Genomic DNA, 27,505 nt, shown 5'->3' with positions numbered 1-27,505 from the left:
TATATATATGTGTGTGTGTATATATATATATATATATATATATATATATATATATATATATACACATACATATACACAAAAGTTGAGAGTAATGTGGTATTTTTATTGTCTTATTGTGGAACCACACCAGCAATGTTAGAACTCATTAACACAAGTGGTGAGGGGGGCTGTTAAACCCTGCAGTTGAGCCAAGTTTTTACCCTCACCCCCACTGCTACTCCCATTAGCTGCATAAAGGCAGTGGCTGTGGTTGTCTAATGCCTTCTAAAGAGTGATCTGCATGAGGAGTGCTCTTCAGAAAGCAAAATGAGTATGAATGAGCCCTAAAGCTTTAAGATGAAGCAGAGAGACAGAACACACAGACCTTGCATTCTTTTCTCCCAGGTAGAGATCTAATGTAAGAAACAGGATTTCTGCTAGTTTAAAGGAGTGCAAGCCTGTGTTCTGACCCTCTGATGAAGATCTTTCACAGCTTGGTGTCAGGATGAACATGAACAGACTGGAAGAGCATGTCTTCCTCGGATCCTGTTCCCCTTTCTCTGCGCTGCCTGCACTAAACAACCAACCTACCATGCTGCTGTCCCTCTCCCTATCACTGTCCATGCTGCTGTCCCTCTCCCTATCACTGTCCATGCTGCTGTCCCTCTCCCTATCACTGTCCATGCTGCTGTCCCTCTCCATGCTGCTGTCCCTCTCCCTATCACTGTCCATGCTGCTGTCCCTCTCTCTATCACTGTCCATGCTGCTGTCCCTCTCCCTATCACTGTCCATGCTGCTGTCCCTCTCCCTATCACTGTCCATGCTGCTAACCCTCTCCCTATCACTGTCCATGCTGCTAACCCTCTCCCTATCACTGTCCATGCTGCTAACCCTCTCCCTATCACTGTCCATGCTCCTGCCCCTATCATTGTCCATGCTGCTGTCCCTCTCCCCATCACTGTCCATGCTGCTGTCCCTCTCCCTATCACTGTCCATGCTGCTGTCCCTCTCCCTCTCCATGCTGCTGTCCCTCTCCCTATCACTGTCCATGCTGCTGTCCCTCTCCCTATCCATGCTGCTGTCCCTCTCCCTATCACTGTCCATGCTGCTGTCCCTCTCCCTATCACTGTCCATGCTGCTGCTGTCCCTCTCCCTATCACTATTCATGCTGCTGCTTTCTATTTCTGGAGCAAAGGAAAACAAAACTCACTGTGACTCAGGAGCAGAGGGGTTATTTAGCCACTCCTCTGGAACTGCTGCTTAAAGTTGTCCAAAACTGGTGGCAGGGGAAAGGGGAGGAGTTGGAGTAGCATGATTGGATAAGAATTGCCATGTGACTGCACAGATCATCCTGCATCTCCTTGCTGTGAGTTCTAGCTTTCTGAGCATACAAACAGGGGCGGGCTGGGGGTCGGGAACGCTGCTCGCTGGCTTCAGGAGCCGGGTCTGCTGCAGTCATTATGACAAGCAGGAGACCCGGTCTGCACTTCAGTTGGGGGAGCAGATGGGCGGCCTGGCTGTGCGAGCGATACTCGCATTAACAGTGGAGTAACTGAGGAGGGGGGGGAGAAATCACTGCAGGAGCTGACAGGCGTTCTCTCACTGGTAAGAAGTGAGGGGCGGGACTGGCCTCAGGCTTGTGCCAAGTGCAGGAGCGCACTCGGCACATGCTGTTATTTATGTAGCGCGGCCAGTACACCAGCACTTCTACTGCGCCCCCATTGCTCCACTAAATGGTCCCGCCCAGGGCATCCGTCCCTTCCGCCCACCCCTTGTACCGACCCTGCTTAGACACACAAATATCATCTTCTTTTATGCAACAATAGCCTAATTATCTTAAGACAATCTCCACCATCTGGAGGATTGACTCTCCCCGATTTCTTTCAATATTTTCTGTCAGATTAATATTCACATGCTCACAATTGGCTTACGATTAACAAAGAAAATGCTACATTTAAAGCATTGTACAGAAATCAAGTCCTCTGTAAACCTTCTTCTAATCAATGGTCACCTCATTGTGCTTTGTGGTACAATTTTATGCTAGCCCACCTACTTCAGAATCCAGAACCAGCCTTTCGGGTGTCAAAAGGCATAAAGGTCCTTGGGACCTGTTTGTAAATGACAAATTTCTTTATATTACTGCACTGAAATGTCAATAATCCCTTCCAAACTGGTACTTATTTTGTTATATCTACAGTATTTACGACATCCCTGCATTTCTCCATTTGATTTAATAAATCTTAGGCTGTTTACTAAAAGACCCATCCTCTCTAAAGCTGGATTCACACCTATGCATTTTAGTGCTTTTTGCATTTTGCATTACTTAATGTATACATATACAAATAAATATTGAATTTCAATGTTAACCACTTCAGCCCCCGGAAAGATTTACCCCCTTCCTGACCAGAGCACTTTTTACAATTTGGCACTGCGTCGCTTTAACTGATAATTGCGCGGTCATGCAATGCTGTACCCAAACAAAATTTGCGTCCTTTTCTTCCCACAAATAGAGCTTTCTTTTGACGGTATTTGATCACCTCTGCGGTTTTTATTTTTTGCGCTATAAACGGAAAAAGACCGAAAATTTTGAAAAAAAATGATATTTTCTACTTTTTGTTATAAAAAAAATCCAATAAACTCAATTTTAGTCATACATTTAGGCCAAAATGTATTCGACCACATGTCTTTGGTAAAAAAAATGTCAATAAGCGTATATTTATTGGTTTGCGCAAAAGTTATAGCGTCTACAAACTAGGGTACATTTTCTGGAATTTACACAGCTTTTAGTTTATGACTGCCTATGTCATTTCTTGAGGAGCTAAAATGGGTGCTAAAATGGCAGGGCAGTACAAACCCCCCCCCCAAATGACCCCATTTTGGAAAGTAGACACCCCAAGGAAATTGCTGAGAGGCATGTTGAGCCCATTGAATATTAATTTTTTTTTGTCCCAAGTGATTGAATAATGACAAAAAAAAAATGTACAAAAAGTTGTCACTAAATGATATATTGCTCACACAGGCCATGGGCATATGTGGAATTGCACCCCAAAATACATTTAGCTGCTTCTCCTGAGTATGGGGATACCACATGTGTGGGACTTTTTGGGAGCCTAGCCGCATACGGGGCCCGAAAACCAATTACCGCCTTCAGGATTTCCAAGGGCGTAAATTTTTGATTTCACTCTTCACTGCCTATCACAGTTTCGGAGGCCATGGAATGCCAAGATGGCAAAAAACCCCCCCAAATGACCCCATTTTGGAAAGTAGACACCCCAAGCTATTTGCTGAGAGGCATGATGAGTATTTTGCAGCTCTCATTTGTTTTTGAAAATGAAGAAAGACAAGAAAAAAACATTTTTTTTTTCTTTTTTCAATTTTCAAAACTTTGTGACAAAAAGTGAGGTCTGCAAAATACTCACTATACCTCTCAGCAAATAGCTTGGGGTGTCTACTTTCCAAAATAGGGTCATTTGGGGGGGGGGGGGGGGTTGTGCCACCTGGGCATTCCATGGCCTCCGAAACTGTGATAGGCAGTGAAGAGTGAAATCAAAAATTTACGCCCTTAGAAAGCCTGAAGGCGGAACTTGGTTTTCGGGGTCCCGTACGCGGCTAGGCTCCCAAAATGTCTCACACATGTGGTATCCCCGTACTCAGGAGAAGCAACAGAATGTATTTTGGGGTGTAATTTCACATATTACCATGGCATGTTTGAGCAATATATCATTTAGTGACAACTTTGTGCAAAAAAAAAAAAAAAAAAATTGTCTTTTTCCTGTAACTTGTGTCACAATATAAAATATTCCATGGACTCGACATGCCTCTCAGCAAATAGCTTGGGGTGTCTACCTTTTTTTGCAAGAAAATTACTTTGAACCCCCAAACATTATATATTTTTTTTAAAGCAAATGCCCTACAGATTAAAATGGTGGGTGTTTAATTTTTTTTTTTTTTTTCACACAGTATTTGTGCAGCAATTTTTCAAATGCATTTTTTTTGGGAAAAAACACACTTTTTAAAATTTTATTGCACTAAAACACACTATATTGCCCAAATGTTTGATGAAATAAAAAAAGAGGCCGAGTACATGGATACCAAACATGACATGCTTTAAAATTGCGCAGAAACGTGCAGTGGCGACAAACTAAATACATTTTTAAAAGCCTTTAAAATCCTTTACAGGTTACCACTTTAGATTTACAGAGGAGGTCTCCTGCTAAAATTACTGCCCTCGATCTGACCTTCGCAGTGATACCTCACATGCATGGTGCAATTGCTGTTTACATTTGACGCCAGACCGACGCTTGCGTTCGCCTTTGCGCGAGAGCAGGGGGGGACAGGGGTGCTTTTTTTTTTTCTTAATTATTTTTATGCTTTCTTATCTTATTTTTAAACTGTTACTTTCATTTTTTTTTTTAATCATTTTTATTGTTATCTCAGGGAATGTAAATATCCCCGATGATAGCAATAGGTAGTGACAGGTACTCTTTTTTGAATAAATTGGGGTCTCTCCTCTGCCCTCAAAGCATCTGACCACACCAAGATGGGTGTGATAAAATGCCCAATGGCGCTGTTTACATCCGGCGAAATCATGAAATACTCATAGCTTCTGCTTTCTTAGGCCATAGAGATGTTTGGAGCCACTCTGGTCTCTGATCAGCTCTATGGTCAGCTGGCAGGATCACCAGCTGCATTCTCAGGTTCCCTGTTGAGACAGGAGAACCAGAGAAAAACACGGAAGACGGTGGGGGGGCATTCCCTCCCACTGCTTGTTAAAGCAGTCTAGAGGCTAATTAGCCACTAGGATTGCTTTTACCTGAAAGCCGACTCCTGGCTGAAAAGAATGATACCAAGATGATACCTAAACCTGCAGGCATCATTCTGATATAACCACTCAAAGTCATGAATGGCTTACCTGAAGACCAAAAAACTGGTTAACAATAAAACACAGTAAACGGTAAAGTATAAAAAATTGCATACCTGAGAAGCAAACATGATAAAACATAATAACAATAAAACATTGCAGAATAGAATACAGTAAAAAAGAGCAGAACAATAGAGAGAGGATAAAGAGAGAGAGAACAATAAAACGACAACTATTTTTTTTATTTTATATATTTTATTGTGGTTTTTTTTTTTTACACTTTTTTTTGTAACTGTAACTTTTATAACTGTAACCGGTTCCAGGTTCGGGTCTCTCAAAATGCGATGGCATCTTGGGAGACCCTGTGAAAGTGTGCCTAGTCTGTGCAATGCTGTACGCTACGCTAATACTCAAGTAGTGAATGGTAGCGTTCAAAACATTCACCAATGCAAAGACCAGGATTGTCAGGACAGGAGGGACAATAATAGCGGGTGTCACACCTATATCCGCGCTTGCTGCAGACACGACATCTTTTTTGGGGGTGTTCGTTGGGTAGGGGTACTCGGGAGGACATGAAGAAAATGCCTCTCATGCAGCCGACTGCATTTGGTTGGGGATGTGAATGGGGGAAGTACGGGCGCTGCAGAAGTGGTGGGTTCCCAATTATTAGGATTGGCGAATACAGCAGGAAGGGCATTATGGGCACGACGGGACTGTGTTTGTCTTCTTCTTGGTGGCAGCGGGACACTACTTGTGCTTGCTACCTCACCAGCTTGAACTGCACTTATGGGACTCGCCACGTCACCAAGTGTTACTGCAGTGCTGGTTTGACTACGACCGGGGTGTACTAGGCCGCTGGTGCTTGCCAGTTCCCCAAAACGCTACCAAAAAAACTGTTGTGGGATCAGGCCTGACTCTGCGAACGCTGCAGTTATGTGTGTTTAGTGTTTTTTAAGTGACAGTGATCGATCGATACTGCACTTAGGTGGGCTGGGCTTGGCTGGGCGGAGGGGAAAACGCAGGTGCTAGCAGGTATCTGGGCTGATCCCGCTAACGCTGCGTTTTTGGGAACCCTAAACTGCTGGGGACGCTAATATAGATCTGATCGGATCAGATATTGATCAGGATCAGATATTGATCCATTCAGATACTATACCACTAGGGGAGGTGTACGTTGCGTGCGTGGGTGTTAGCGGTACTGGCGCTAACCTGACGCTGCTTGGGGCTGGTGCTCGCCAGTTCACCAAAACGCTACAAAAAAAACCTGTTAGCGATCGCAGGCATCAAGCCTGACTCTGCGAACGCTGCAGTTATGCGTTTAGTGTTTTGTAAGTGACAGTGATCGATCGATACTGCACTTGGGTGGGCTGGGCTGGGCCGGGCAGAGGGGCAAGAGGCAGGTGCTAGCAGGTATCTGGGCTGATCCCGCTAACACTGCGTTTTTGGGAGCCCTAAACTGCTGGGGACGCTAGTATAGATCTGATCGGATCAGATATTGATCCGTTCAGATACTATACCACTAAGGGAGGCGTATGCTGCGTGCGTGGGTGTTAGCGGTACTGGCGCTAACCTGACGCTGCCTGGAGCAACGCATATCACCGCCGGACGATCAGGGGGCTAAACCTTTATTAGGTAGTAAACAGCGGGTGCCCTGACACTATAAAAAAAAAACTAACTGGGGGGCGTGGTTTGGCTATGCAGCAGTGAGGACGCGTCTCTCTCGTGCTCCGGCGCCGACACACTATTTTCGGCACTTATCCTGTTCCGATCGCTCCCACTCACCCTAAAAAGATGCGGAAGAGATCGGGGAAGACCCTGCCTAAAAAAGGATCTGCCGTGGGATCGATCAAACGATTCCTGGCCACGGAACCAGACGATCCGGAAGACATGGACGGCCTAGGCCGCTCTCCAGGAGGCACAAGCTCCGGTGCAGGCTCCGCCCACCGACGTAGGCCCGAACACAGACACCGCTCTCCAGTGTCCTCGGCTGGCTCAGAGGGAGAGGAAGGCTCCTCCAGGCGATCGGGAGTAGAGGCACTGGTAAGCGATCTACCAACTAAAACAGAGCTTGCCTCCATGTTACTAGGCCTGGAACGCGCCATTAAGAAGGAGGTGTCTGCGGTCCGAGCTGACCTCTCACATGTCTTAGAAAGAGTGGAGGAGACGGAGCAGCGCCTTGATCGCCACACGGTGGCCATTAGACACTTACAATCCTCAATGCGTGCACTCACTATAGCACATAGAATGGCGTTATACAAAATTGAAGACCAGGAAAATCGCAACAGGAGGAATAATATTCGGATAAGAGGCCTGCCGGAGGCTACTGGGGATGATGATCTTCTCCCCTCCGTCCGGGGCATTTTTAACGGCCTACTGGGCCAGGCTGCAGACCACCCTTTGAAAATTGATAGAGTGCACAGAGCCCTTCGCCCCCGGAACCTCTCCTCAGATGTCCCCCGTGATGTTATTTGCAGGATCCACTACTATGAGGAAAAAGAGCTCATCATGAAAAAAGCCAGAGATGCTGCATCACTGGATTTTGATGGTGCCGTGCTATCATTTTTCCCAGATCTTGCTAGGGAAACCCTGGAACGGCCCTTGACAGAGAAATTGCGAGCAGCCTCGATCAAATACAGATGGGGGTTCCCGGCCGCACTGATTGCTAACAGAGATGGTAAAACTGCGATTCTTCGATTTCCAGAAGAACTAGACAAATTCTGCATGGATGTCAACATCTCTCCGCCAGAACTCCCCGGATGGCAAGATCACATCCCTACCCTGCCTGCAACAGCGGAATCAGGTTGGCGAAAGGTTGAGCGCAAAAATCGCTCTCCCACCTCCGGAGGATCCACCGAACTGGGTTAAGACTGTGAGTTATATGGCCCACGCTCTTTGCCCCTTGTTTTTGTTTTTGCTGACAGAGCAAAAATGCACCTGCCTCTTAACGGGTTTTAATTTGGCAACAACACAGTTGTGAATGGTTACTGATTAGGCCGTTAGCCTTGATATATCTATGTTAGATTATATTTTTGTCTTAAGGATGTTATATTCACAACCCAAAGTTATACCTGCTAAGCCCCAGACATCTAGACATCTGATCGTAAGTGATAAAGATCAGTGCAGATTAGATGCATCATGAGTGCCTTTTATATTTGTAATTAATAACTTGTGAAGTCTTGGTGTTGGCGCCGGAGCAACCAGACGACGCCCACACCAATTTTGGTGACCGTGCGCATATGCACGGAGTACCCCACTCCCCTGCTCAAGGGGCGCCATGCCGGCTGGAGGCCCCACTCCCTAGCTCATATCTGGGCAACGGGGATGGGGGCGTTCTGCCGCTGGTATGCCCCACCACGCACCGCAGTCTAATGCGTGCACATTTTGACCATCCCCCTAACTGGTCTAAATTCTACCCAGTAATGGATATTGTTTGTTCCTTTTTTCTTCTCACTCCTTTGACCTTTTCCTTTTCTCTCACCCCTCCCCATCCTCCCCATCCCTTTCCCCCCCTACTCCCTCACCTTTTCCCTCTACCTCCCCCCACTTCCACCACTCTTTCTTCTTCTACTTTCCCTGTTCGTTTTCTCAGGTATCTATTCATGGTTAAGTTCTTGATCTTTAATGGTACAGCACAGTGCTATGGCTGTGAGATAGCCGGGACATCAATGCCCGGGCTGTCCCATAGCAGGGAGGATGATCCTATCATTGAAAAATAGCGAAAAAACCCTGATTACCTTGGGCAATGATGTTGGATATGGAAAATTGTTTACCTATGTTAAGCAGGAATTGGCCCCTTTCTTGCCAGAGGGCATACGACATATTATGTACACGCATTCTTGTAATTCATACATCCCATATATCAATCATTTCCTTGTTATGTGATATATACCAATTGTTGTACCATTTTTCTTTTTCACTTGCCTGTAATTTTGCAATACTGTTATTTCCTTTTTTCTTAAATAAAAAAATAATTAAAAAAAAAATAAATAAATAAACTAACTAACCAGCGTCACCCGTAACAGTTATACGGTGATCACTGGTGAAAGGGTTAACTAGGGGGCAATCAAGGGATTAAAACCTTTATTAGGTAGTATATGGGGGTCCCCGACGCTATAAAATGCGGACGGCGAACCTAAATATTTACCTCCCTAACTAGCGTCACCAGTGACACTAATACAGCGATCAGATAAATGATTGCTTAGTGACACTGGTGACGGGGGGTGATCAAGGGTTTAAAACTTTATTGGGGGGGTTAGGGGGGTACCCTACACCTAAAGGGGGCTAACACTAACTGCCCTACCACACTAACTGTCACAAACGGACACCAATGCAGTAATCAGAAAAAAAAACAAAAAAACTGCTTGGTGTCAGTGTGACGGGGGGAGGGGTGATTAGGGGGTGATCGGGGGGTGTAAAGTGTGCCTGGTGTGTTCTACTGTGTGTGTGTGTGTGTTGTGCACTCACTCAGATGTCTTCTCTCCTCGGCGCCGGAACGGAAAATAGCGAGCCGAGGAGAGATGACATCATTTCCTCTGCTGCTGTTTACTATACAGCAGCAGAGGAATGATTTCATTGGCCGGGAGCGATCGGGAGGGGGTGGCCACGAATGGATGGCCTCCCCCTCACCTCCACATACAATAGTGACAGGGACTTTGTGGAAAGAGACAACTTGCCCACATCCCTATATAAATACACAATGGGGAATTTTCCTCTTAGTGGGACTTTGTAGGGCAGGAGTCTCAAGACAGTACATCAAGAATTATAAACAATAATTTTATTTATCAAAAATTAAAAAAAAAAAAAGACATATCAAATAGTAATAAAAAAGGAAGAATGGATGCCAACGTTTTCAAATGATGTTGATACAGTAAATATACATGACAAATTTCAAAGATACACTTAACCCCACGAAAGCTGTTTCAACAAGAAAAAGCTGTACAGTGAAGCCCGACGTGTTTCAAGGTTTTATGAATGTTGAGACCTCTTCTTCAGGGAATGGTGGTGAGGTGTGTTATCTGTCTGAAGACATTTTGTGCAACACAAAAGAAAAAGAAGCAGAAAAACAAAATAAACAACACCGTATGAACCAAGCATGATATAATATTTAAATATATTTACATAGCATAAACATCATAATGTAATGCAAAAAATGTTCTAACCGTGTTGTTACTTGATCAGCATCAAATAGCATCCAATTTTACAACAGTATAGAAGGGACGGAGTGGTTTACCGTTGGGGTTCAGAACTAAGAGCTGCCGCTGTCACCGGAGGACCGAGCGTGTCCACACCCAGGACAAGACACAAAGGGCGTCCTATCCACCAGCTTGTGACACTGCGGGTGTTGGTTGTTGTAAAGTGTTGTTGTCAGCTAGGGAGGAAGAAAGCAGTATAATAGAAAAGTATCCCATACAGAAGGGGGAAGACCGAATTGTGTCTTATTCAACACACACCTGCTAAAGATTGGCAGGGCTGGATGTGTGCATTCTATTTTTTTTTTTAACAAAAACAGTGGTGCTTTATTATTGTAATAGATAATCAGAGTTACAGAATACCATTCAACAGAGTACAATACATTACATACGTAGAGTACATAATGTGTGCATTCTATACATACCTGTCAGCGCATGGGTGAATTACCCCTGTGCAGGCTAAAGTGAAGGTATCTCATGCGGCACTGTCTGGTCTATGATGCCGTAATGAGGGAAAAATGCACCGTTGAAGCCCCTGCAGTCATTGGCTACAATAACAAGGAAAATAAATAATAAGTATAGGCTCTAAAATAAGATTAAATTAAATAACCAAAACACTGACTAAGGATCACTCAGCCTGTCATATGAAGAGCCCTCCCTAGGCATAAACCAATGTGCTTGTACTCAGCGTGTAAATACACACTGAGTTTCCAAGAGACATTGTTACCCGTATGGTGTGCAGGGGAGAGCTGCATGGCTTACCTCAAAGCACTTAAACGGCTGCACGTCCGGTCCGATGCCCACACCGTCATGGAATCAGGCATCTTTGCGTGCAGCCTAAGTAGCACTGCTGATTAAGAGCAGATGCCTAACAGCTGACTGGAACGAGCGTCATCGCCGGTGGGAGGGGTCACCCTCCGAGTCCCCAGCACGCAGGCCAGCCCCCAAACCCCACACACGAGTCCAGTCCAGGAGAGGATAAGGTCACATCCTGAAACAGATAGACCAGTGCTGGGAGGGAGCTGACATCTGCGTCGGCGGCCCGCGACACGCTGATCGCTATGGTAACGGGATAAACATATCCCGGCCATCAGCGATCATAGGAAAGGAGGCCAAACACTGATAAAACAGAGGATGGCATTATTGGCCCCTGTGCGCCGAGTGAAATATCTGGATGCAGACCGGACGATCCCTCAGATCTGCATTGGCCCAAAGTCCAGAACCCCAATGCCACCAATATTTGTTCCAAGGACCAAGAAAAAATGAAACTGAAAATGACACAGAAGAAAACAAAAACAAACACAAAGATACAGGAGACTACCTATAACAGTGGAAAAGCACAGAAACATATCCCAGTGGGGACCGGTAGAAAAAAAGGGGGAGCATGAATAGATAACAATGATAACCTCTACATGAAAAAAGCACACAATGACCGAACAGTGCATCATCTTATGCCTATCTCAGCCCGTTATCTCATTATAGTCCATGTTGATCAAGGTCTGTCAGGGTATAGATAAGGAGAAAGGGGGGGGGAGATAAGGAGAAGGGGGGGAAAGGGGAGAAGTTTAGAAAACCTCCAAATCACAGGAAGGACATGTGGCAATGTTAGACCGCACCGACTGGTGGTTTCACAAAAAATGGGGGGTATTCACCCCGGGGAGATCCCACTCGGGTCCCCCCGAGGTGAAGCCCTCCAAAGAAGGTCTGAAAGAGGTGGCATCGTTGAGGCCAGGTGCCTTGGTGGCCTGGATAAATCCACTTCTGTTCCTTTTGCAATAAAGTTTTGTTCCAATCCCCACCGCGTAACCCTGGGTGAACACCCGCATGGAAATTGGAGACATGTCTGCCCAGCGGTAAGCTGGGATTGCATGATTTCATTGAGGCTATATGGCGATATGCTCGCCGCCAGAACTCCTGGTTTGTCTTGCCCACATAATAACATGCGCAGTCACACATTAGTAAATATACCACACCGATTGTTTTGCAATTTGCAAAATGCTATGGTGTGTATTTGTGACCATCGGGTAATCTGATGTTAGGGTTGATGTTCATAAATTGGCAGTATGGGCAACCACCACAGCGAAACGTTCCAGGGCGTTTGCACGGATCTCGTTTGCCCGCACCACCACCTGAGTATTCGCTAGTTACCAAATTATCCCTAATGGATCTGGCACGCCTAAAGGTAAAAGATGGTTTGTCCTGTACATAAGGGCCAATGATGGGGTCTAATTTAAGGACGTGCCAATATCGTTCAACGATGCTTTTGACCATCGTATGTTGGTTAGAGAACTTAGTAACTATGCAGATTGGATTGGTTTTGTTCTTGTTGGCTTCCGCATTGAAAACAAGCTTGTGTCTAGTTTTGGAACAGGCACGTTTAAAGGCCTTTTTTAGGCATTTTTTACAGTACCCCTGTGCCAGGAGTCTCCCCATCAGCAAGTTGGCCTCTCGTTTGAAGACTTCGTCGCTGGTGCAGTTCCGCCTGACACGAAGGTACTGGCCGTAGGGAATTGAGCAACTCAAGGGTTGGGGATGGAAACTAGTGGCATGTAAAATAGAGTTACCCGAAGTCGGTTTACAGTATAACGAGCTGGCGAGTGAGCCGTCATGTTGTTTGTGGATTGTTACATCCAAAAAGGTAATGTTCCATTCGTGAAATGTCATGGTGAAGGTAAGATTGAAGGGGTTGTTATTCAATTCCTGTAAAAATCTCTGGAGGTTCTCTGGGGTGCCATCCCAGATAAATAGAACGTCGTCGATATATCGACGCCACATCACCACATTGTCCATGTACGGACGTGTGGATTCGGACTGTCTCAACATGCTCTCCCATTCCCCCAGGTACAGGTTGGCATACGATGGGGCACATGAAGCCCCCATCGCAACCCCCTGTACCTGGAGGAAGAAACTGCCATTGAACGTAAAGTAATTATGAGTTAAAATAAAGTCCAAGGCGTCAATCAGAAAGTGTCTTTTCCTTGCGCAAAGGCGGCCATCACGTGATAACACATGTCGAATACAGGCAAGCCCCTTGTCGTGGGGTATCGAACTATAAAGAGCTTCCACATCCAGAGCTCACCTTCGATCGCCGGGGGAGAAATGCCGACCGCCTCGGGCACCGGGGGGGGGGGGGGTCCGATTGGACCCCCCGCCCACGGGAGGCAGATAACGTACAGGTATGTGATTCTGCCTGCCCGTGCCATTCTGCCGACGTATATTGTCGTGAGGCGGTCGGCAAGGGGTTAAGGGTGAATTTAAATAAATATAGATAACAATTCTAATAATAGAAAAAGTTCATAAATAGTCCATCAACCACAAGTGAATGTGCATATCTTGAATTGTTCAAATGACTTGAAACAAACCCCAAACACCGCAACAGACTCATGAACCTCCACTACATAGAGTGCAGGCTTACCGGACGGCAAGCTAGGAATAGCTTACGGCTATTAACCCAGTGTTATGGTTATGCAATAGAGTTTGTCGGTCAGCTTACCTGTCTCCATGTGTTCATCTCTAGAGACCAGCTGACCCTCACCTGACTGCTTTTGTAACCTCTCCTCTAAGCATGGCCCCACCCCCTATCAGGGAACCCTATATTAACCTGTGCACTGCAAGCCAGCAGTGCTGATCAACCATTGTGTGTTAGCTTTCGTGTGTACTTGCTGTGTTTCCTACGTCTGATTCCAGTTACCGACTTTGGCCTGTTCTTAACTATTCCTGTCTGCTCGTGACCCTGACCTTTGGCATGTCCCCGACCATCCCTGTTTGTCTGTGACCCTGAACCTTGGCGTGAACTCTGATGTCCTTGTCTGCTTGTGGCCCCGACCTTGGCTTGTCCCTTACTTTCCTTGTTTTTCCAGTCTGCTGCCTCCTTCCTCTTCTCCTGTAGTCTACCGTGAGCGTGAGCTGTGAGACCCTGGGGACTGCGACCTGGAGCCAGACTGCAGCGCAGTCCATCCTAACCACTGGAGGCTCTGGTGAACACCTGCTGGCTCTTAGACTCCGCGCCCTGGGGAATCTATGCTATAGCTCCCAGTGGGATCTGTGTCAGTGATCCAGTAGACCTGCTTCCTGAACCTCCCAGGGTTCAATCCGCAGCAGTCAGTCCTAGGGTCCACTACCTTGCGGTGCACTTCTGACTCCTACAAAGTGCATCTGTCACCTAGCCTCAAGGTGACCTGACACCCAGCCAGGGCCTTTATCCAGGGGGCACTGAGGTAACAGCTCACATGTAGATTTCTTGTATCATTGGGGCAGGACACCAACCACTCATAAACAGGAAGACTTGGTGATCCAGTAATCGTGGACAATAGACCAGGCAGTTTACCCAAAAAGGAAAAGGCTCATCATAGTGTAAATTGACTAAACTGGTTTATTTAAGAGTAAAAATTTTACTTACACAAAAAGCCGGCCGGATAGTAAACACCCGTCGTTCCAGGATCACAACGCGATGATGTCAGCAAGCCACTCCTCCCGACACACGTTTCGTCACAAGCTGACGTTGTCCTGGGGCACGGGCGATGCACTAACTCATTGCGTTAAATAGTAAACAGGAAGAACCACGCCTCGATCTGAGTCTTGGGTGGTGGACTCTAGTCCTCCATGTAGGACAGTGGTTCTCAACTCCGGTCCTCAGGACCCACTAACAGGCCAGAATTCAAGTATTACCTTGAGGAGATGCAGACTAGAATACTGCAATCACTAAGCAGCAAATGATATCACCTGTGATGTATTTCAGTTATCCTGCAAACCTGGCCTGTTAGTGGGTCCCGAGGACAGGAGTTGAGAACCACTGATGTAGGAGGCTGGCAAAATAGCCCATCTCCAGAATTGCCATTAAAACAAAAATGGATAAAAGATTAGTTAGAGTGGGATAGATTAGGGTCAATTGCCAACAGCACAGCAGACATTGTCAACCCACTAACCCAGGGATGTAACAAACAAGACCCCTCCAAGCCAATACTGCCCTAGTTGTTCTAATCCCAAGTTAGTGCCATATTGGAAAATTACAACCTATGTGGCCAACTAACATGCCATTCCAAGAACACTATATTTGATTTACACTATGGTGAGCTTTTTCCTTTTTGGGTAAACTGCCTGGTCCATTGTCCATGATTACTGGATCACTGAGTCTTCCTTTTTATTAAGTGGTTGGTGTCCTGCCCCCTTGATGCAAAGTTTCTACCTGTGAGCTGTTACCTCAGCGCCCCCTGGATAAAGGCCCTGGCTGGGTTAATAACCGCAAGCTATTCCTAGCTGGTCTTCTGGTAAGCATGCACTCTGTGTGGTGAAGGTTCACGGGTTTGTGGCGGTGTTTGCAATTTGTTTCAAGTCAATTGAACAATTCAAGATACGCACATTCACTTGTGGTTGATTGACTATTTATGAACTTTTTTCTGTTAGAATTGTTATCTATATTTATTTCAACTTTAACATTGAAATTCCATATTTATTTGTATATGTATACGTTAAGTTGTAGCATTGGTCAGTGCGGCTTCATTTCTACAAAATGTTACGAATCTAGGCAATGATGACTAGAATGATACCTGGAATTACCTGTTCAAACAATTGATCCCAGCCAGCGATAGACTTGTGCAATTCAAAATTGTACATCGTTGTTAGTTCACACCAGTAAAGTTAGGAAAGTTCTCAACCAGCTACTCTATTACTTACTGGAAATGCCCTCATGCGATAGCAGACTTGATCCACATTTTCTGAAAGTGTTTTAGAAGTGCCTACTGGACTCAAGTTTTGCAATATATTAGCTCTTTGACCAATATCTTGATTCTTTAGGATCCAGGGGGCTGTCTATTGGGCCTGGTGGAGCCCCTGGCTGTTAGAAAAGTGACCAGAACACTACACTACTACCTATTTCTGTTCTACTCCAGAAAAGAGATCATACTCGACTGGAAATCATAAACTCCTTCAATGCTAGACAGATTGAAGTACGCAATAAAGTCTGTTCTCTCTCTGGCTGCATACAACAGCAGAGGATATTTGTCCAAATTTGGTCCACATACCTGGAGTCTTCAGACACTGCCATCTTGACCTAAGGTTCTCCACTGCAACTCTAGCTGGTAGAAATAATGGTGTCGTTACGGTTCCACTATAAAGTTCCTCTTACTAGATAACACACTTGAGTTGACATATGGAACATCCTTTGCTGAAGATATGGATGGGCATTTATTATTTGCTTAAAATAGAGGACAGAGTTAGGGCTTAAAACGGGTCGCATCACTACCAATGGATAAAGGTATCAGATAAGGTTTTATGCATGCAAAAAAGAAGAATAACATTATAAGAGTATATTTTATTAAATAACCTTGTTGGCAAGTGGGAAATATCAATATGTATATTTGATTACAGCAATTCATATGATAAAATAATAACATAATAATTAAAAAAGAACCATACCACACTAACGTGGGGCTGTAGGTTGAGAAGCTGAAAACGTGAGGAGTCACAATTACAACCTATATACCATAATAGATATAAACTGGTTACACCAATCTAAGTGCATGACTGTAACATAAAAATTGCATCCTATATTTCTCAACGCGTTTAGTGGGATTCCACATCCTCAGGAGCAGGTGCAATTAGCAAATAATTCAGCTTTAAATTTTAGTGCATGGTGTATAGGGCCCTCACTGTATTATTTCTTTGGGGACAGTCAAGACCATATTTTGACCATGGAAACAATAGGCAGTATCAGAATCATATACGGATTGCCTTTTGTATCCTACAATGGAGATCTGTACTTCCCATGCAGTCCTCCAGTCCTCAAAAGAATTAGTCACACCTTGATGGGTCACTCCCACAGTTCCCTGTATGGACGTCACCAGATGGCCCTATACACCATGCACTAAAATTTGAGGCTGAATTATATGCTGATTGCACCTGCTTCTGAGGAAGTGGAATCCCATGAAATGCGTCGAGAAATATAGGGTGCAATTTTTATGTTATAGTGATGCACATATATCTGTTATGTATATACATTGTAATTGTGACTCCTCACATTTTCAGCTTCTCAACCTACATCCCCACTTTTGTGTGGCATGGTTCTATTTTATTATCATGTTATTATTTTATCATATGAATTGCTGTAACCAAATATACATATTGATATTTCCCATTCACCAACATGGCTGTTTAATAAAAAATATTCTTATAATGTTATTTTCCTTTTTTTTCATGCATGAATCCTTATCTGATTCATATGTGATACCTTTATCCATTGGTAGTGACGCGCCTCATTTAAAGTCCCAACTCTGTCCTCTCTTTTTATACAAATAGGGATGGAGGCACATCCTGCATCCATAATATCTATTTGTTTGACATCAGTGTTTAGTTGAACAACTGTGGTTGTATTTATGTATTAACCTGCAGGAACACATGAGTTTCGGGTTGACCTGATCGATTTTGAAAATAATTTCAGTTATGCTGCCTATGCGTCATTTGCCATTTTGGGAGAACAGGACAATTACACGCTGAAGCTTGGAGCCTATACAAAAGGCAATGCAGGTATATACCCTTTCTATAGGAAACTTAAAGAAATGTTCCAAATTTGAAAAATAAAAAAGATGTGTTTTTTTAAAGGTGTTGTTACTGTTTTTGTAATAACCAATTAAACATAGAAATAGAATACAATTAGCTTCTAATGAGGTTGATTTACTAAAACTGGAGAGTGTAAAATCTGGTGCATCTCTACACAGAAACCAATCAGCTTCCAGGTATTTTTTGTCAAAGCTTAATTGAACAAGCTGAAGTTAGAAGCTGATTGGCTACCATGCACAGCTGCACCAGATTTTGCATTCTCCAGTTTAAGACCCCTTTCACACTGGGGCGTTTTTCAGCGCTTTAGTGCTAAAAATAGGGCCTTCAAAGAAGCCTCATCTGCAATCCCAATGTGAAAGCCCAAGTGCTTTCACACTGAGGCGCTGCGTTGGCAGGGCGTCAAAAAAAGTCCTGCAAGCAGCTTCTTTGCAGCGATTTAGGAGCAGTGAATACACCGCTCCTAAAAAGCCCCTTCCCATTGAAATCAATGGGAAGTGCCTGCAAATCACTTGCAAAGAGCCTCGGAAGCGGCCATTTGTGGGCGCTATTAACCCTTTATTCGGCCACTAGCAGGGGTTAAAAGCGGCCAGCTAGTGCTTGGAAAATGCCGATAAAGCGCCGCTAGTTTTAGCGGCGCTTTACCAGCGGTTTTTGGGCACTGGCAGTGTGAAAGGGCTCTTAGTGAATCGACCCCAAAATGTCTTAGACCCCTTTCACACTGAGGGGCTTTTCAGGCGCTTTCACGCTAAAAAAAGCACCTGAAAAGCTCACGAAAAACTATTTCAAATAAAATCAATTAATTCTTTCACACTGAGGCAGTGCGCTGGCAGGGCAGTGAAAAAATGCCCCTCTCCATTGAAATGAATGGAAAGCTCTTCAAAAGTGCCTGAAAAGCTCTTCAAAAGCGCTCAGTGTTTAAGACCCCTTTCACACTGGGGCGCTTTGTAGGCGCTACATCGCTAAAAATAGCGCCTGCAGAGCACCCTGAAAGAGCCGCTGCTGTGTCTCCAATGTGAAAGCCCTGAGGGCTTTCACACTGGAGTGGTGCACTGGCAGGATGTTTTACCGCCGACGCTGCCCCCGCCGCCCCCGCCCCAGTGTGAAAGGGGTCTTACTGGCAGTTTAGAAGCGTCTCAGTGTGAAAGGGGCCTTAGACCCCTTTTACACTGAGGCAGTTTTCAGGCGTTTTAGCGCTAGAAATAGCGCCTGTAAAGCTCCTGAAAACTGCCTCCCGTTCATTACAATGGGTGCTTTCACACCCAGGCGGCGCGCTTGCAGGACGTTGGGAAAAGGCTTGCAAGCAGCATCTTCGGGGCGCTTTGGGAGTGCTGTATATAGCGCTCCCAAAAGGCCCCTGCCCATTGCAATGAATGGGCAGCGCTTCCGAAGCGTCTGAAAAACATTTCGGAAGCGCCACAACACGGGAGTTTTTAACCCCTTCTTTGGGGTTAAAAGCTCCCCACTAGAAGCTGAAAAGCAGTGCAAAAACGGACGGCGCTTTTAGTGTGAAAGCAGTCTTACAACAAATAGTTTACAATTTACAGAGGAATGTGTGATGGTCTTAAAAGTTGGACAAAATCACAGTTCAGGTTTATGGATGGGCAAGTATAATCATTGATAAAGTGCTAGTTGGGGGAACAGGAGAAGATATGATTTTATTACCCTTGTTTGTCAAGTCATCAGGACCAAATGCTATTAAATTTGGTGGGGTCATTTCTACTCAAATAGGTTAGTTTGTAAAGTAGGAGCACCTTAGTGATAGACCAGTGAACAATTTGAGGAGGCTCTTGTGTTATCCAGTATACTGTAGGAGAATTTTTTTCTTGGCGTAGTACAGTGTGTAGAAAGTCAACAGTAATTCCCAACTGAACCTTCAGTTTAAATCTGCGAAATACATTACCGGGGAATTAAAACAACGAGTGTTCAATGTCCAGTTCACACAACAAAAAAATCCTTCAGATCCATTCAAGATGCGTTTTTGCATGCAAGTTTTTAATGCTTTTTTGTGCTTTTTACCGCATTCCATTACAATTCTGTGTAGAATAAAAAGCAGCACATTGTACTTTTATTTTCTGGAACTAAAAAGCACTGGAATGCACTGCACTGGTATGAACTATGCCATTGGAACCCATATACATTTTCATGCTTTTTTGATGCAGAAATAAAGAACTGTATGTGGCGTGAACGTGCCCTTACTGTTTGTTTGCTTCCTAAAGCAGGCTCAGCCTGGGAAGAAAAGCCTTTCCCCTGCCAGCAGTTGTATAGTAGGGCCCTCTGTAGAGAAGCAATCAGCTCGCGGGCCTTGTGTTTGATATATGTGCTCTTAGATGAAATTCTTTTCGTTTTTTTCTCTTTATTTTCTTTGGTAAGACCTAGAATTTTTAGATGGTTAAGAGCTGTACTACTAAATAGTAAGACCTTGCATTTTCATGCAACACCTGCTTTAAATCTGTCCTATTTTTTGTTCCCCAAATATTGACAGATATATATATAATTTATGCCACATAAATTGTACAATGGGACAGAAATGTATTTAGACCTCTGCTATGAACAACCCTCACAATTGCATTCAACCTGGTCTAAACATATTGCTATGATATTGTCTGCTGGTAATCCAATGACCAACATCAGGCAACCTGAAAGGACTCCTGCAGAAGGTTGCAGTTGGAATTAAAGCCAACAATTTTTTTTATTTGCAGGTGACTCTCTTGGATACCATAACAACCGTCCCTTTACTACAAAGGACAGGGACAATGACGAATATGGCAGAAACTGTGCAGCAGATTTTAAAGGTGCTTGGTGGTATGGAAACTGCCATAACTCCAACCTGAATGGGCTGTATTTGAGGGGAAAACATAACAGTAATGCAGATGGAGTAAATTGGGAGACAGGCAAGGGAGATTATTACTCTTATAAAATCACAGAAATGAAGTTTAGGCCGATGTAACCTGCAATTTCAGGAGGAAGGATAATTTCAGGAGGATAAAGGAAGACTCTTGTCCATCTAACCATTTACATTTTTTTCTTTAATTGTCCAGGTGTTGTGTAGTCGATGTAAAGAAAGATTTTGATTGGCTGCTATGGAACAACAATTTTTTTTCTTCAGGAAACTTAATAAATAGAGCCTTGTGTAAACCTAAGTATTTGCTTTGCCACAGTTAGCCGTACTGAGCCCAAAACATCTCCATTAAGGGAGTTTGGTTTGGTTTAGTAACTTAAAAAAAATGGCAAAGACAAAACTCTGTGTGAATCTCTTTAATTTTATCATCGCTGTTTTTTAAAAGAAGTGTGTGTGTGTGCGCATGCACTGAGGACTGATTGCCTGGGGTAGGTTAAACGTCTCTTAAAGTGGTTCTAAAGGCAGAAGTTTTTAAAAACATTCTCCATGCAGCTTCCGCCCAGACCCCCCCAATCCCCAAAGCCAGATCGTGGTCCAGTGATGTGCATGAGAGCTGCTGCTCTCCCAGGATTAGGCAAATCAATGTTCAAGCCTAAGGAAATGCCATCTACTAATCAAGCTTTACACGCTGCCTGCCCTCTCCCTTTACTAATTCTGCATACAGTTTGTAATAACAATTTTGAATCTGTTTTAGCATGAATGAATTATAATAAAGTTAATATAAATACTTTCACCAAGTGTTAGTATGGTGGTACTGTTTTCATGTGTGAGTTAGCTCTAGTCATGTCCAGAGGCCAAGAGGTAAAACTTCCACACCGGGCCCCACACCGGAAGAATAATGTCTTTTCACTTGCCAGCGACACTTGTCCCAGCATTGACTACAGAGACATTTTGAGAGATACTACATGGATTCTAGTATGGATTCTCTCCACCCCTATCTTTTACACACGGTACTCATTACACTTTACCTTCTTCAACCCAAAAGGCATGAAGGGAAGCTGCTCTGTACTTCATAAGGTCTCACAAGCCATGGTCCAGGCCCCTTCTGTGGAAGGGTTCTGTTCTGCAGCGGGCCCTAAAACAGGGACCCTGCCCAGGGCTGGTGCTACCACAAGGCGAACTAGGCAGCCGCCTAGGGCACACTGCCGCCTAGGGCACCCAGCCGCTAGTTTCCCTACTCCCTGTCTCCCACGGTCTCCGTGTTTTGTAAGTGTTCGGTGCAGATGCGGTGCTGTATAATGCAGGGGATGCCGCCCGGCGCCTCTGCAGTATGTTACATGTACTTAGGCAGGCGCCCAGTCCAACCGTAGGATAATTAGAGGCGCAGCGCAGCACTGAAGGATATGTTCTGAGTCTCCCGACGGAACGGAAGCCAACACACTCCCTGCCGCTGCGCGCCACTATGATTATATCAGTGACCTGTTTGTGTCTCTGGTCTCTGCCAGTACTGCCAGTTCTGCCCATACATGATTCAGTGACTGAGAGTCGTGACTCGTATCCCGAGTCTAGTCATGTGACCCCTCGAGGCTTTCACACTGGAGACACAGCAGCGGCTGTTTCAGGGCGCTTTGCAGGTGCTATTTTTAGCGCAATAGCGCCTGCAAAGTGCCCCAGTGTGAAAGGGGCCTAACTGTATAGTGTGTATAGACTGATCTGCCCTCAGACTCCTCACATGTGTGATGTCATGATTGTACCAAGCACATGGCCTGGATGTAAGGGTCCTCCCCCCTCCCTTTCCTCCTCCCCTCCCTCTCCTCCTCCTCCCCCCCTCTCCTCCTCCCCCTCCCCTCCTCTCCTCCTCCCCCCTCTCCTCCTCCTCCTCCCTCTCCTCCTCCTCTTCCCTCCCTCTCCTCCTCCTCTTCCCTCCCTCTCCTCCTCCTTCCCCCTCTCCTCCTTCTTCTCCTCCCTCCCTCTCCTCCTCCATTTAACTTGTAAACACCAAATTTCAAAAAAATAGGCTTAGTCATGAAAGGGTTAAGAAGGGGTCATTAACCACTTGCCGACCGCCTAACGTAGATATACGTCGGCAGAATGGCACGGGCAGGCAGAATCACGTACCTGTACGTGATCTGCCTCCCGCGGGCGGGGGGTCCGATCGGACCCCCCCCCCGGTGCCAGCGGCGGTCGGCATTTCACTGGGAGCGTTGGGAGGCGAGGGGGAGACCATCCGATCGTGGCCCCCCCTCGCGATCGCTCCCAGCCAACCGGAATCCTCCCCTGCCTGTGTGTAGTTTCACACAGGCAGAGGATGTGATGTCATCTCTCCTCGGCTTGGCAGTTTCCGTTCCAGCGCCGAGGAGAGAAGACATGTAAGTGCACAAAACACTACACACAACACAGTAGAACATGCCAGGCACATTTCTTTATGTCCTCCCGAGTACCCCTACCCAACGAACCCCCCCAAAAAAGATGTTGTGTCTGCAGCAAGCGCGGATATAGGCGTGACACCCGCTATTATTGTCTCTCCTGTCCTGACAATCCTGGTCTTTGCATTGGTGAATGTTTTGAACGCTACCATTCACTAGTTGAGTATAAAAAAAGTGTAAAAAAACGTTTACTGTGCTTTATTGTTAACCATTTTTTTGTCTTCAGGTACGCCATTCACGACTTTGAGTGGTTATACCAGAATGATGCCTGCAGGTTTAGGTATCATCTTGGTATCATTCTTTTCAGCCAGCGGTCGGCTTTCATGTAAAAGCAATCCTAGCGGCTAACTAGCCTCTAGACTGCTTTTACAAGCAGTGGGAGGGAATGCCCCCCCCCCCCAACGTCTTCCGTGTTTTTCTCTGGCTCTCCTGTCTCAACAGGGAACCTGAGAATGCAGCCGGTGATTCAGCCAGCTGACCATAGAGCTGATCAGAGACCAGAGTGGCTCCAATCATCTCTATGGCCTAAGAAACCGGAAGCTACGAGCATTTTATGACTTAGATTTCGCCGGATGTAAACAGCGCCATTGGGAAATTGGGAAAGCATTTTATCACACCGATCTTGGTGTGGTCAGATGCTTTGAGGGCAGAGGAGAAATCTAGGGTCTAATAGACCCCAATTTTTTCAAAAAAGAGTACCTGTCACTACCTATTGCTATGATAGGGGATATTTACATTCCCTGAGATAACAATAAAAATGATTTAAAAAAAAATAAAAAAATGAAAGGAACAGTTTTAAAATAAGATAAAAAAAATAATAATAAAGGAAAAAAAAAAAAAAAAAGCACCCCTGTCCCCCCTGCTCTCGCGCTAAGGCGAACGCAAGCGTCGGTCTGGCGTCAAATGTAAACAGCAATTGCACCATGCATGTGAGGTATCACCGCGAACGTCAGATCGAGGGCAGTAATTTTAGCAGTAGACCTCCTCTGTAAATTTAAAGTGGTAACCTGTAAAGGCTTTTAAAGGCTTTTAAAAATGTATTTAATTTGTTGCCACTGCACGTTTGTGCGCAATTTTAAAGCATGTCATGTTTGGTATCCATGTACTCGGCCTAAGATCATCTTTTTTATTTCATCAAACATTTGGGCAATATAGTGTGTTTTAGTGCATTAAAATTTAAAAAAGTGTGTTTTTTCCCCAAAAAAATGCGTTTGAAAAATCGCTGCGCAAATACTGTGTGAAAAAAAAAAATGAAACACCCACCATTTTAATCTGTAGGGCATTTGCTTTAAAAAAATATATAATGTTTGGGGGTTCAAAGTAATTTTCTTGCAAAAAAAAAATTATTTTTTTATGTAATCAAAAAGTGTCAGAAAGGGCTTTGTCTTCAAGTGGTTAGAAGAGTGGGTGATGTGTGACATAAGCTTCTAAATGTTGTGCATAAAATGCCAGGACAGTTCAAAACCCCCCCCAAATGACCCCATTTTGGAAAGTAGACACCCCAAGCTATTTGCTGAGAGGCATGTCGAGTCCATGGAATATTTTATATTGTGACACAAGTTGCGGGAAAGAGACAATTTTTTATTTTTTTAATTTTTTTTTGCGCAAAGTTGTCACTAAATGATATATTGCTCAAACATGCCATGGGAATATGTGAAATTACACCCCAAAATGCATTCTGTTGGTTCTCCTGAGTACGGGGATACCACATGTGTGAGACTTTTTGGGAGCCTAGCCGCGTACGGGACCCCAAAAACCAAGCACCGCCTTCAGGCTTTCTAAGGCCGTAAATTTTTGATTTCACTCTTCACTGCCTATCACAGTTTCGGAGGCCATGGAATGCCCAGGTGGCAAAAAACCCCCGCAAATGACCCCATTTTGGAAAGTAGACACCCCAAGCTATTTGATGAGAGGTATAGTGAGTATTTTGCAGACCTCACTTTTTGTCACAAAGTTTTGAAAATTGAAAAAAGAAAAAAAAAAATGTTTTTTCTCGTCTTTCTTTATTTTCAAAAACAAATGAGAGCTGCAAAATACTCACCATGCCTCTCAGCAAATAGCTTGGGGTGTCTACTTTCCAAAATGGGGTCATTTGGGGGGGGTTTGTGCCACCTGGGCATTCCATGGCCTCCGAAACTGTGATAGGCAGTGAAGAGTGAAATCAAAAATTTACACCCTGAAGGCGGTGATTGGTTTTCGGGGCCCCGTACGCGGCTAGGCTTCCAAAAAGTCCCACACATGTGGTATCCCCATACTCAGGAGAAGTAGCTAAATGTATTTTGGGGTGCAATTCCACATATGCCCATGGCCTGTGTGAGCAATATATCATTTAGTGACAACTTTGTGCAAAAAAAAAAAAAAATTTGTCACTTTCCCACAACTTGTGTCAAAATATAAAACATTCCATGGACTCAACATGCCTCAAAGCAAATAGCTTGGGGTGTCTACTTTCCAAAATGGGGTCATTTGGGGGGGTTTTATGCCATCTGGGCATTTTATGGCCTTCAAAACTGTGATAGGTAGTGAGGAGTAAAATCAAAAATGTACGCCCTTAGAAATCCTGAAGGCGGTGATTGGTTTTCGGGGCCCCGTACGCGGCTAGACTCCCAAAAAGTCCCACACATGTGGTATCCCCGTACTCAGGAGAAGCAGCTAAATGTATTTTGGGGTGCAATTCCACATATGCCCATGGCCTGTGTGAGCAATATATCATTTAGTGACAACTTTTTGTAATTTTTTTTTTTTTTTTTTGTCATTATTCAATCACTTGGGACAAAAAAAATGAATATTCAATGGGCTCAACATGCCTCTCAGCAATTTCCTTTAGGTGTCTACTTTCCAAAATGGGGTCATTTGTGGGGGTTTTGTACTGCCCTGCCATTTTAGCACCTCAAGAAACGACATAGGCAGTCATAAATTAAAGGCTGTGTAAATTCCAGAAAATGTACCCTAGTTTGTAGGCGCTATAACTTTTGCGCAAACCAATAAATATACACTTATTGACATTTTTTTTACCAAAGACATGTGGCCGAACACATTTTGGCCTAAATGTATGACTAAAATTGAGTTTATTGGATTTTTTTTAGAACAAAAAGTAGAAAATATCATTTTTTTTCAAAATTTTCGGTCTTTTTCCGTGTATAGCGCAAAAAATAAAAACGGCAGAGGTGATCAAATACCATCAAAAGAAAGCTCTATTTGTGGGAAGAAAAGGACGCAAATTTCGTTTGGGTACAGCATTGCATGACCGCGCAATTAGCAGTTAAAGCGACGCAGTGCCGAATTGTAAAAAGTGCTCTGGTCAGGAAGGGGGTAAAACCTTCCGGGGCTGAAGTGGTTAAGAAACACTTATAACAGGACTCTTCAAACAATGGCTCTCCAGCTGTTGCGGAACTACACATCCCATGAGGCACTGTAAAACTCTGACGTTTACAGACATGACTAGGCATGATGGGAATTGTAGTTCCTGAACAACTGGAGGGCCGTAGTTTGAAGACCCCTGACTTATAAGAACAGCATCACAAAACAGCATAATGCAGCACACAACAGGAGAACACACACACACACACACATGCACATTAAGAGAGTATATTGCGATTACTAGGTGAACAAGGCCATAAACCAAATTGATTAAATCAGGAATTGTGTATATGGATATATGGTAAAGATTGGGGGGATCATAAATAGCTAGTAATTTGTACTAAAAATAAAAATAATAATAATAATAATAATAAATATAATTATAAAATTAATTATGGAAATAAAAATAAAACATGATAAATAATGAAAAAATAAAAATAAAAAAATAACAAAAAATAATAAAAATAAAATTAAAAATAATAATATTATGAATAAGAAAGACAATTTTTCCTGTTTGTACACTTTTTCGAGATATTGTCGGAATTAACCACAACAAACCTAGAGACATTGGGGTTGATTTACTAAAGGCAAATCCACTTTGTACTACAAGTGCACTTGGAAGTGCAGTAGCTTTAGATCTTAAGGGAAGATCTGAAATCAGGGGAAGCTCTGCTGATTTTATCATCAAACATGTACAAGCAAAAATGCTGTTTTTTAATTTCCTTGCATGTCCCCCTCGGATCTACAGCGGCAGCACTTCCAAGAGTACTTGCAGTGCACAGTGGATTTGCCTTTCGTAAATAACCCCCATTGTGTATTATTATTGAAGGGGCATTACAACTTTAAACTTTGAATTACTACATCTATGGGTACTTACTTTTGTAGCTGAAGACCTTAAGGGTCCGGGGTTAATAAATGGACTGAGGTGAAGGGGGGAGAAAAGGATTCTGAATGAAGAAATTATTTAGATATGATTAATATATATATATATGAAATGATTTTGTATCCTGTAATCTCTAACTTGCAATAATACTATCATACCATTCTATAATTACACCATTTTGTAATCCCACTGAAGGAATGGAGGATCAGACAATGGATACGTGTGTAGACCAACACAGGTACCACATCATAACACACACATATGGACGGGGGTTGGGGGGGGGGGGGGTCGAGGGAGAAAGAGGGTGGGGGGAAGTGTTATTGAAAAATTTTGGAGGGGTAGAGAGGGACAACACTGTCACGATAGAAAGGGGGAGGGTGAGGGAAATGATAAAGGGGACAGATGAGTCAAATC

General features: G+C 44.2%; 1 protein-coding gene across 8 annotated transcripts in view; it reads left to right on the top strand.

Moving 5' to 3' along the window:
* PDHB (pyruvate dehydrogenase E1 subunit beta) overlaps window positions 1-27,505 on the top strand; it is a 73,745-nt gene that overhangs the window by 34,706 nt on the left and 11,534 nt on the right. Inside the window, exons 8-9 of one of the 8 annotated variants that reach the window (XM_073592137.1) lie at window positions 17,416-17,550; window positions 20,283-21,215. The exons of 3 other annotated variants lie outside the window; for them this stretch is intronic. In XM_073592137.1, the coding sequence (XP_073448238.1) occupies window positions 17,416-17,550; window positions 20,283-20,530 (383 nt within the window). In that variant the 3' untranslated portion in view covers window positions 20,531-21,215. Of the gene's footprint in view, window positions 1-17,415; window positions 17,551-20,282; window positions 21,216-27,505 lie in introns of those variants that run through there. 4 more of the 8 variants (XM_073592140.1, XR_012235232.1, XM_073592141.1 and 1 more) reach the window with 4 other exon arrangements.

Source organism: Aquarana catesbeiana, linkage group LG07 (assembly GCF_042186555.1).
Source record: "Aquarana catesbeiana isolate 2022-GZ linkage group LG07, ASM4218655v1, whole genome shotgun sequence".
In the NCBI taxonomy this organism is placed as follows: Eukaryota; Metazoa; Chordata; class Amphibia; order Anura; family Ranidae; genus Aquarana; species Aquarana catesbeiana.
This window is presented reverse-complemented; position numbering and strand designations above follow the sequence as displayed.